We start from the raw sequence: 12332 nt of genomic DNA, 5'->3' as shown, positions 1-12332 counted from the left end.
TCAAAAATATTTCAGAAACCAAGAAGAGTTTTCTTTCCCTTAAAAATGCAGTTGTTGCATTTTTAAAAGGAGGGCCATTTCTGGGGACAAATGTTTAAAATACCAACCATTCCTTAAAATCTGATTTTAGTTAAAGGGGCACTATGGCGAAAAATTGTAATTTAAAATATGTGCAAACATATACAAATAAGAAGTACATTTTTTCCAGAGTAAAATGAGCCATACATTTATTTTCTCCTATGTTGCTGTCACTTACAGTAGGCAGTAGAAATCTGACAGAAGCGACAGGTTTTGGACTAGTCCATCTCTTCATAGAGGATTCTCAGGGATTTATTTATTTTCAAAAGCACTTAGTGAATGGCAGTTGCTCTGTCCAACTGCCAACAACTGTGTAGCGAGCAGGGAAGCTGGCCAGCATCATTGTTTAAATCCTTTTTCAGGAATATCTTTATAAAGAATAAAAGCCTTGCTGAGAATCCCCTATGAAGAGATGGACTAGTACAAAACCTGTCGGTAATGTCAGATTTCTACTGCCTACTGTAAGTGACAGCAACATAGGAGAAAAGTAATTTATGGCTCATTTTACTCTGGGAAAAAAAACGTACTTCTTATTTGTTTATGTTTGCACATATTTTAAATTTTACAATTCTTCGCCATAGTGCCCCTTTAAGATCTAAGTTTATGATATTTTATTTCAGATGTTTGGCTGGTGCACCAAGAAGAAGAGCATACCACACTGGGGTCTCATACTGCTGGGCATAATAGTTCTCATTCCGTTGCTGATGCTTATCCTGATACCAAGAAGCTCTGCCGGCTCTACCGGCCCCCAGGATTCAGGTAATTCCTTTAACTATAAATAGAATATTTAACTCCCACCTTGCTGTCAATAGGTGCTGTTAGACCTGCCGTACAGAGATCAGCCTACCCTGTCAGACACGCCACACTGCACAAAAGATCCCAGTCCAGAGGCATTACTACAGGGGAGCAGGGCCTGCAACTGCAGGGGGACCCAGAGGTTTGATGGGCCCTCAACTACTAACTTCCTCCATCCATCAGATCAGGTTTTGTTGTGGCTTCACTTGGAATGGGTGTGAAGATTATGATGTATGCACTTGTTTTATGGCCCCTGCAAGATGGGCTTCCCGGCCATGAGGGTCACCAAGGGGAGGCAAGGGAAGGGGTGTCAACATTGGGGAGCCTCATCAAAGTTTTGGTGGAGGGTACCAAGATTTGTAGTTACGCCCTTGTCCTGGTCCTATTTCTAGCACAAATATGAGCATTCTCACTATGCAGGGGTCAATGCTGCGCGATGCAGAAAGCAAGTGTCGGACTGGGAGCTAGAAAAGCTGAGGAAATCCACTTGCTGGCCAAGCAGCAGTAATCAGGTGTTGCTGCTCACAGTAAAGACTTGCTGCAGGTTTTTATTGGGCGTGATAACACAGGGCTACTGCTGCTTGGCCAGCAGGTGGATTTCCTCAGCTTTTCCTCCTCCCAGTCCAATGCTGCAAAGCTGGATCACTTTAAACAAATCTGTCGTTAATCTGTTTCCCACATTGACTTTTGTTAACTGAGAGCTGTTCTGTGAAAATTTCATCTTCGCTATTCTACCTCATCTGGTAAAAAATATTTTTATTGGGTGTTAACGAAAAAATTGTATCGGCTCAAAACTATTAGTGTCTTATTAATCATTTTTAATTACTACCTAATAATATTGTGAAATTAGGAAAATATGTTTTTATTATTAACTTTCTTATTTTCCTGAATAGTGTAATTAGTTTTCCCATTTGTTCTGCCCTGTTTCCTCCCTTCTATAGCTTTACTGAATGGCTGTTTTCTACTGACAGCTCCAGGCTGGAGACAACGGACATCTCACTTGTGTTACCGCATGTGATAATCTCTGTGAATTGACATTCACAAGGTATTAAACTCACAAGTCAGTCATTTCAGTTTTGCATGCGGCAACAGCCTTAGTGAACTGACATTTCACAAAAATGGTAAAATCAGGCGACTCCAGACCTTTCTAGTGGGCCCCAGGTGTTACAGGGACCCCTCTATTGGCAATGAAATATTCCAGATGGTATCATTCAGGCGCTGATCTGCTTACCTGTGGTGTTTAAGGAGGAGGCATCCAAACAGGATAACAGGCCAGACCTTATAAATCACTCACTATTTCTGTCTGGACAATAAATGGTGAGATCAGGTAAAGAACTCTGATTTTCTTTCCTGGATTGGCTGCAGCCATTGTTGCCTACGCTGGACTGTTGTAACCATTATAACGTCAGGTGGGATCAGCTCACACAGATTTCCTTCCCGTTTTTGAACACACTTGTACCACATAAAGAAAGGTATTCCAGTGGAACGTGCTGTATTGTGTTTCTGAGGAGATAGAAAAGAAAATAGTTTTCCTTTGGCGGCATTGAAAAACGAAGACTGGAGTGTGGCAGAGTTTGTGGCACATACAAGCCCGGCCGTCCATATAACCTCCATGGTTGTGACACGTACAGGCCCAGCCGTCCATATAACCTCCATAGTTGTGACACGTACAGGCCCAGCCGTTCTTACAACCTCCATGGTTGTGACACGTACAGGCCCAACCGTCATATAACCTGTAGTCTTGGAAGTTCGGCCATTTCCTGGATCTGTTCTCTCTCTGGTAAACAAGGCATCATTCTGGAATATGCTGTTCCGCAGAATCCACACTTGTAACCAGTTCCAGTCTAATCCATTTTCTCCATGTTGAGTCCTCATTTAGTCACTGTTCCCCCAGTAACAGACGGGGTGCTGCTTGCTGGCAGACGCTTGTCCTGCTATGGGTGTTTCCTGGTAATGTTCTCTTCCTCGTTCCTTGCACAATATACTGTTTAGATTGAAACACAGATAGAGGGTGAACTCTGATGTCCGAGCTCCCTCTGCTGTTTCTGTACAGAGTATGTGCGTGTTTGTACAATTTGTATGAATAGTGTGATTGTGTTTTTGTACAATGTGTGTTTAAATGTGTGTATTTGTGTGGTCTGTGTATGCCATACACTGCAACGTGTGTGTTAAATGTGTGCTGTGTGTATGACAAGACAAGACACTTAAAGGGTACCTAAACTGAGAAGAATATGGATTTTTCCTTTTAAAATGATACCAGTTGCCTGACTCTCTTGCTGATCCTGTGTCTCTAATACTTTTAGCCACAGCCCCTGAACAAGCATGCAGATCAGGCAGGGCCAGGCCAAGGCAGAGGCGAGAGAGGCTCCAGCCTCGGGGCGCAGTGTAGGAGGAGGTGTACAACTCACTCAGCTATCATCTCCCCTATTGTTTTTGAAGCAGAGAGAAATAATAATAGGGGATACAAGCAGTGACTGCAAGCCAGATAACTAGAGATTAAGGTGTGTGTGTGTGTGGGGGGGGGGGGGGGGGGGGGGGAGGGTGCCCTGGGGCAATTCTCAGTCTAATAGCAGTCAGTGTGTGACAGATGGGGTGGGAGAGATGCCGGGCGCACTTTGGTATCTTAGCCTTGGGTGCTGGATGACCTTGTCCCGGCTCTGAGATCAGGTGCTCTGACTGAAGTCAGACTGGATTAGCTGCATGCTTGTTTCAGGTGTGTGATTCAACCACTACTGCAGCCAAAGAGACCAGCAGGACTGCCAGGCAACTGGTATTGTTTAAATGGAAACATTCATATCCCTCTCAGTGTAGGTTCCCTTTAAAGTGTACTTGAGATTAATCAAAAGAAAAAAATTATACATACCTTGGGCTTCCTCCGGCACCCCTTCAGCCTAATTGGTCCCTTGCTGTCCTCTTCCGCCTCTTAGATCCTCCGGTAGATGTCACGCTCTCTTGGGAGTTGTTGCCAGTCGGCACAGTCTAGGAACAGGAGAGGACAGCGAGGCACAGATTTGCCTAAAGGGTCTGGAGGAAGCTTATTACACTCACTCTGTCCACATCTGATAGAGCAGAACTGGCTCTGCAGACTCCTCCAACATCACACAGCACTTGGAAAGGGGTAGAAAGGCTATTGGTAGAGCAGCGCTGTACAGAAGACCCTACTGAACACTGAATAGGGACTGTCTACAAATCTTTGTCTGCAAAACTTTGTATAATTTCTTATCAGTGTGGCTGAACAGATGCAGCCATTACAAAAATTGTGCAGAAAGCTTTTTCTCTCTGTACCCTTAGTTGTTAGTCTCTCAGGAAAGGAAAAATAAACTTCTCCCCCTCCGGGGTCCCCTGCGGCTTCTGGGCCCCCCTGGGGCTGCATCCCTTTCAGGGTCTATTGTTACACCCCTGCCCAGATCAGTTCCTGTGCGTTCATAGTGCTATTTAACTACATACTAATCACTGCTTTGCATGCTTGTACTGCTAGAGTTAAATCGTTCAGAAACAAGCCAGTTGCTATTTTTATTTGCTATTAACACCTTTGATAATCAGTGCAATGGTATCTCCTGGTCTTTCCCTTCCAGCTCCCCTGTGTCCCCCAGGCTGGAAGAATGTGAGCAATAACTGCTACTTCCTATCAGAGCAAAAGATGAACTGGACAGCTAGTGAGGCCTTCTGCAAAACTCGAGGGGGCTCACTGATGGTGATAAACAACAACCGCACAAAGGTGAGTATAGTAATGTTATTCAGCAGAAAACTGACCAAGAACAAATGTGGCAAAGGGGTAAAATAATATCTGTGCAACTGATTGCTTTTTTCAGAGCAGGATCACCCACCAGGCAACCTAGGCAAGTGCTTGGGGCTCAGTGGGTGTGAAGGGGCCCAACAGCCACCTTCTCTGACCTCTATCCACTTCAGCTTACTAAAAAGACCACAGGGGGGGCCCAAATTTACTACTTTGCCTAGAGCTCCATTACTTCTAAATCCATCTCTGTATTTTGACTGGATAGTACAACTGGGCTACAGGTGAGCCATGTATGGTCAGTGAGATGCTCATAAATTAGGCAGGCGTCCCACATGCATCCGTGGAAAAGATCTGTGATTGCCCAAGGACAATTTTTTTTGCTTTTTATACACACTTGGCCAACAGCAGCTAACTATTGACAATAGAAATTGCACTCGGTGTGTGCAAACAAGCAACAGAGCCAATATTTTCTTCCCCCACATGGAAAAAATGCCAGCTAAAGTGCATGGAATAATGTACTTAAAGAGAATATGTACTCTAAAATACTTACTATAAAAAGCATACTATTCTATTCATTATGCATACTATTCTATTCCTTATGTTCTCCTGGGCCCCTCTGTGCTGTTTCTGCCACTCCCTGCTGCAATCCTGGCTTGTAATTGCCAGTTTTAGGCAGTGTTTACAAACAAAAGACATGGCTGGTAACCAGCTTGTGATAGGCTGAGAGGAGCTCAGTCTGTGACTCATACAGGGGGCGTGGAGAGGGTGTGTATAACTTCTACCTATCACAGCAGAGCAGCACATTCCTGCCTGAGCCGACAAAGCCGGCAAAGGATAGAAGATTAGATTATATAACAAAGATAATACAGCCACTGTGCAACTAGAAAAGGCTGCAGTAAGACAGATCACATTAGAACAGGTATAGGAACTTATAGGATAGAAGAAATAAGGATGACAATTTTGTTACAGAGTCTCTTTAACACCACTTTACCACAAATCACCATAGAGGCATTACATGCAGAAAAAAAACGTTCTATCCCTGCAAGTGTGACCCCAGCCTTAGAGTTGATGGAAATGTTATGTGGACTTTATGTAAATTTGTGCAGCTTTGAAAAGGGCCCAAAAAATCACCTGCTGCTGCTTCTGATTGATCCGATTCCAAACTTTAATTGAGCCACTTCAACCTGAAAATATTAGCATCTCATTGACCATCCCTAATGGCTTCCGTCTGCAATTAAAGTGGATCCGAGATGAAAAACTAACTATAACAAGTAACTTGTCTATATATCTTATCTAAAATTTAGATGGTTTACACAGCATATCTAGCTGAAAACAGCTTCAACAGTTTATGTTTATTTATACCTATGATACCATGAGGGCAGCCATGTTTTGTTTGTCACATTACACACAGGCAAGCTGCAACTGCATCTCCAGCCATCAGCTCACTCCCCTCTCTTCTTCCCTCCTCCCCTCTGCCTCTGAAATCTCTGGATAGTAACCTCCTCCTCCTGCCCAAACTGAGCTCCCATAAGCCCTTGCTATATGGGTCTGAGTGCCTTTTTTGCGTTTTGGAGAAGCTGTGGATGAGGCTTGTTTAGTTTATAGGGAATTAGAGTATTAAAACAAAAAAAAATATTTGGGTTGAGGAATGCCCTATAAACTATATGTAAGGGATACAGTTATGCAATGAGTAAAAGTTTATCTTGGATCCACTTTAAATGATATTTGTGTTTTCACGCTGAATGAAAGGGTGTCTGTCTGTCTGTAACATTATGAGATAGACATGTGTATGTATTTTGCCTAGCACACAAATAACTATGCTGTGTTCCTTTTTTTTTCTTTCTCTGCCTGAAAGAGTTAAAGGGGAACTGAAGAGAGGTGTATGGAGGCTGCCATGTTTATTTCCTTTTAAGCAATACCAGTTGCCTGGCAGCCCTGCTGATCCTCTGCCTCTAATACTATTAGCCATAGCCCCTGAACAAGCATGCAGCAGATCAGGTGTTTCAGACTTTAAAGTCAGATCTGACAAGACTAGCTACATGCTTGTTTCTGGTGTTATTCAGATACTACTGCAGAGAAATAGGCCAGCAGGGCTGCCAGGCAACTGGTATTGATTAAAAGGAAATAAATATGGCAGCCTCCTTATACCTCTTACTTCAGTTCCCCTTTAAACATCAGGTATGGAAGTGGCACTTCCTGTCTGGGCCAGGACTGAGTTGACTACAATGTTATCATCCCTGATAAGAAATTACAAGTATAATTCACTTTCCTAGCAGAAAATTGCTTCAGAGAGCAGGGAAGAGATAAAAAGGACCAATAGTTCATACATTTTAGCTCTGGCATACTTCAGTGAATGTGTCATTGAGCAAAAGCAGTAAAACAGTACAAACGTAAAAAGTAGATTTAAAGGGACTCCGAGCAGTGCAGAAACTATGGAAAGATGCACATCATTTTAAAGCTCTCTTTCTCCTCTTTCCAATGATATATAAACCGCCACCCTACGCCTTTTAGTTTTCGCTATTTTCGCGATTGAAATTGCCGCAGCCGCGATTTCGATCGCAAAAATAGAGAAAACTAAAAGGTGTAGGGTAACGATTTAGGTGTCGTCAGAAAGAGGAGAAAGAGAGCTTTAAAATGATATCCATCAAGCCATAGTTATATTGTATTACACAGGACGACACATTCCCCAGTGTCAGCAGCTCCATTCTGCTGAATGCAGCTGCTGACTTTGACAAAAAGTCGCCCTGTGTAATACAATATAACTATGGAAAGATGGATATCATTTTAAAGCTCTCTTTCTCTTCTTTCTGACGACACCTAAATCGTTACCCTACACCTTTTAGTTTTCTCTATTTTTGTGATCGAAATCGCGGCCGCGGCAATTTCAATCGCGAAAATAGCGAAAACTAAAAGGCGTAGGGTGGCGGTTTATATATCATTGGAAAGAGGAGAAAGAGAGCTTTAAAATGATGTGCATCTTTCCATAGTTTCTGCACTGCTCGGAGTCCCTTTAAATATAAAACTGTGGGATATCTTAAAAAATCATTTCTAGGAAAAGGAAGATAAATACAATTGTTTATTTCATTAGTTTATTTTCACCTCGGGTGTCCTTTAAGTTGATTTTCTTTTCAAATTAATCTCACTTTACAATTGTCTAAAACTAAATCACAGTACTATGTAATGCAGAAACCGAGTCTGAATAATAAAATATTTCTTCATTCACAGAGTGATTTTCAGGTTCTGACGTTGAAATGGTTGAATGGTGATGATTTTTGTGTTGGGTTGAGGAGAGACCCGAGTCAGAACAAGTGGATATGGTTAGATGACACAGACTGTGTTGATAAGTAAGTATTGTGAATACGTGATATGTATAACTTGCACAGAGCTGCCTCTATAGTTCTATATTGGCAGGCATTGGACTGTAGTGCTGTCATACCTCCCCTGCACCCTGCGCTACACAGGGTTCCATGCTCACACATGGCACTGTCCGTGGTCTTGTGAATATTGTCAGGAGCCTGCGCACATCCATGTGCTCACCCTTCAACTTTTGTGCATGCATGCACCGGAGATGGCATATGAAAAAACACGCAATCACAAAGCATTTACCTCCAAAATGCTTGAGGCTTGAGAAATTCCCAGCTGTGCTACCGCCCGTGAACTAGCGCAGTCGCACTGTGCAGGTAGAGGAGGCCTTGCACTTGCACAGTAGCAGAGTAATTCGAGTCCGAGAAGTTCCGTGCTACTGCGCAGATGTGAGGCATCCTGCGCCTGCACAGTGGGGCCGAACACAAATCACAGACGGGAGCAGAGCCATTCACACCACTCGACAAAGCCCTTGCTGATGAGGTTATGGGGTCCCAGCACTGGATCGGTGGTAGTGAGGGGGAAGGGGGAAGCATGTGAAATATTCCTGGTGCTTCCCTGAGGCCAGTCCTCCATAATTAGGGTTATGCGTAAAATTATTGATGAATTTTCCAGAAATGTTATGTAATTGCAAAATTTGATGCAAAATTCAAGATCCACAGTGCCGGATCATCTGCCGAGTGCATTGTTCTTTTCTTTACCCCTCCTGTGTTGTCTCTTCCCCTTTCCATAGCAGCAGAACAGAGGCGGCCTTAAAGTATGCGGGGCCTGGGGCGAGTTTCATATGCGGGGCCTAGAGACAACATGGATATGTTGCACACACACACATAAACCCCCCCCCTCCCCCCCCAGTGGTTAGAGCTCTCGCCTTGCAGTGCTGGGTCCCCAGTTTGAGCCAGGTCAACATCAGCAAGGAGTTTGTATGTTCTCCCCGTGTTTGTGTGGATTTCCTCCAGACACTCTGGTTATGGATGATAGGATTAGATTGTAAACTCCTCTGAGGACAGTCAGTGACATGACTATGTACTCTGTAATGTGCTGCAGAAGATGTCAGTGCTATATAAATACATAATAATAATAATATGGTAGGACATTAGACTATGACTATGGTAGGATTAGATTGTGAGCTCCTCTGAGGACAGTTAGTGACATGACTATGTACTCTGTAATGTGCTGCAGAAGATGTCAGTGCTATATAAATACATAATAATAATATGGTAGGACATTAGACTATGACTATGGTAGGGATTAGAGTGTGAGCTCCTCTGAGGACAGTTAGTGACATGACTATGTACTCTGTAATGTGCTGCAAAAGAGGTCAGTGCTATATAAATACATAATAATAATATGGTAGGACATTAGACTATGACTATGGTAGGGATTAGAGTGTGAGCTCCTCTGAGGACAGTCAGTGACATGGCTATGTGCTCTGTAATGTGCTGCAGAAGATGTCAGTGCTATATAAATACATAATAATAATAATATGGTAGGACATTAGACTATGACTATGGTAGGATTAGATTGTGAGCTCCTCTGAGGACAGTCAGTGACATGACTATGTACTCTGTAATGTGCTGCAGGAGATGTCAGTGCTATATAAATACATAATAATAATAATATGGTAGGACATTAGACTATGACTATGGTAGGATTAGATTGTGAGCTCCTCTGAGGACAGTCAGTGACATGATTATGTACTATGACTATGTACTATGTAATGTGCTGCAGAAGATGTCACTGCTATATAAATACATAATATGGTAGGACATAAGACTATGGTAGGATCAGATTGTGAGCTCAGGGACGGATCTAGAACAAGTTGCCCCAAGTTGCGCCTGGGGCAAGGTCAGGTTTTGGCGCCTAAAGTGCCATTCCCCATCCAAATTTTGCCGCCTTTTTAAGACTTCAACAAACTGCGCCTGGGGCAAGAGACCTGCTTGCCCCCCCCTAGATCCGTCCCTGAGTGAGCTCTTCTGAAGACAGTCAGTGACATGGCTATGTACTCTGTAAAGTGATGCAGAAGATATCTGTGCATAATACAGTACATAATAATAATATGATAGGACATTAGACTATGATGACTATGGTAGGATTAGATTGTGAGCTCCCCTGAGGACAGTCAGTGACATGACTATGTAATCTGTAAAATGTTGCAGAACATGTATGAGAGGGTGGTACAGACTGTAAGATAGGATAGAAAGATGAGTAGAGAGCACTAGATGGCAGAGAGGGGAGAGGAAACGACAGAGAATGTGATGGTGAGGATAGTGGAAACAGAGGAGGGAAAGAGACATTCCATACCAGGATTGCACCCTGAGTAGTCTCTTTGACATGCTGGGAAGGACACACAAGTAAACAATCAGCAGAACCCCCATTCACCTTCCCTCCCATTAGTGGGGATATATGAATTGCAGGCAGCTATCTGACTCTTATCTATTGTTGTTAATTACTTGCCTGTGACAGGCAAGCTTCTTCCAGTATTTTTCACTGATAGCATCTCTGGCTCTGTGACGCTTGAATCTCCCGGGGAAGCTGTGTGCAACGAGCAGCCTGGAGAGGAAGGGGGGCGTGGCTGCAGAACACAGTCCCGTACAGAAGAGAGAGAGGAGAGGGAGGACTCGTTGGGACAGGCTGCAGGCTTAGAGGACGTCACAGACTGTCAGCAGCCTGCAGCGTTATCACCTCCCACTGCCTCCCATTCCCGAGTCCGACTGCCTGAAACTGATGTCCGTGACAGCCTGCAATGCAACTATGTGCAGCAATTTCTGAAGCAGGGCTGCCACGGATCAGTTCGGGTCTGGCTGGCTGCACAGGACCCTCAGAGGGTGCGGGGCCCTCTCCAGGTGCGGGGCCTGGGGCGATTGCCCCACTTGCCCCCCCCCAAAGGCCGGCTCTGCAGCAGAACATCCCCAAACTGTTGCCCGAGGGATCAAGGCCTGATCAAGGCCCGAACAAGCCCTGATCCCTCTGGGCGACAACCTTTGTGTATGTGTACACAACTTAAAGGGAACCTAAACTGAGAAGGATATGGATTTTTCCTTTTAAAATAATACCATTTCCCTGACTCTCCTGCTGATCCTGTGTGTCTAATACTTTTATCTACAGCCCCTGAACAAGCATGCAGATCAGGTGCTCTGACTGAAGTCAGACTGGATCAGTGGCATGCTTATTTCAGGTGTGTGATTCAGCCACTACTGCAGCCAAAGAGATCAGCAGGACTGCCAAGGCAACTGGTATTGTTTGAAAGAAACATCCATATCCCTCTCAGTTTAGGTTCCCTTTAAGGCATGGTTCTTATAAGTACTGTATAGATGGCTCCTGGCGTTGTAGGAGGAGCATAGGTAGAGGACACACCCATAAACCATGGGTTTGGAGGATATTCTTGCTTTTTTTTGTAAATGGAGGATCCTGATAAATTCAAGGACCTACTACTGAGAAAATAGTTTAGATGTTATTGACCTAACTTTTATACTGTTTGAAAGAAAATGTTGTTTTCCTCCTCTTGCTTGTTTATTTTATTAATCCATGTAAAAGCTACAACACTGTAGAATGTACTTCTCTGTCCTGCATTGATGGTAACATTGATGGTGTTTTGTTCACAGGGTTGACTATTATCAGCCTGGAGGGAAGCTGGATTGTGCCTACCTTTCTGATGGAAAGATCAGGGCCTTGGACTGTTCAACACAGCGACCCTTTATATGTCAGTGTTCACTCATAGATTTTTCTTCTACTGGTGTTTCTAAGCAATGTGCTGCAAAACTAAGTGGGGATTGATCTTCACACCTCCACAATGTAACTCCAGAATAACTGTCTGTTCAAAGTTTTGGAGGCATGAAACTTCACGAACATTGAGAGACTTCCAGCTTACCGAGAAGCTGCTGTATGAAGTTGTATGCCTATTGGCAAAGTCATTCACAATTGCTAGGCTAGAAATCAGCTAGCCAGGTCCATGTCAGTTGAGAGGTTGGGACCAGTTGAGGGGTTATACTGTGTTCCTGTCCTCAGGAAGGGAATAAATTGGCATTCTGAGGGGTCAGACTTAAGCTATTGGTCTAGCAAGCTGAGTGGATCTACTGAAGAGGGCCTGCTCCTCAGAAAGATGGACCAGCTGCATCCCACATTGATAGGGCACTGTACCTGCTGAGCTGTGAGTTCTCTGCTGTTGGGACAGCATCTTTAGTGCTAGGAGTAAGTGAAGTGTAGTCCGGTGGTAGTCGAGGAGCAGAAATGCAGACATCAAACCAACAAGTGTTGATTCCAGTGATACCTTTAATGACTAGCTGTAGATGGTTTATTGCAAGCTTTTGAAACTTTAAGTCTCTTCTTCAGGCATTATACAGAACACTTGTACGGTTCTAAC

General features: G+C 43.8%; 1 protein-coding gene across 1 annotated transcript in view; it reads left to right on the top strand.

Annotated features, from left to right (window-relative positions):
- Positions 1-12015, top strand: part of LOC137570321 (snaclec trimecetin subunit beta-like) — a 902833-nt gene extending 890818 nt beyond the window's left edge. The window contains exons 3-5 of the mRNA XM_068278966.1: positions 4449-4591; positions 7835-7953; positions 11575-12015. Coding sequence (XP_068135067.1) covers positions 4449-4591; positions 7835-7953; positions 11575-11746 — 434 coding nt within the window. The 3' untranslated portion in view covers positions 11747-12015. The remainder of the gene's footprint in view (positions 1-4448; positions 4592-7834; positions 7954-11574) is intronic.
- The last annotated feature ends 317 nt before the right edge of the window (positions 12016-12332 follow it).

The sequence above is a fragment of the Hyperolius riggenbachi genome, chromosome 4 (genome assembly GCF_040937935.1).
Source record: "Hyperolius riggenbachi isolate aHypRig1 chromosome 4, aHypRig1.pri, whole genome shotgun sequence".
Classification (NCBI taxonomy): Eukaryota; Metazoa; Chordata; class Amphibia; order Anura; family Hyperoliidae; genus Hyperolius; species Hyperolius riggenbachi.
This window is presented reverse-complemented; position numbering and strand designations above follow the sequence as displayed.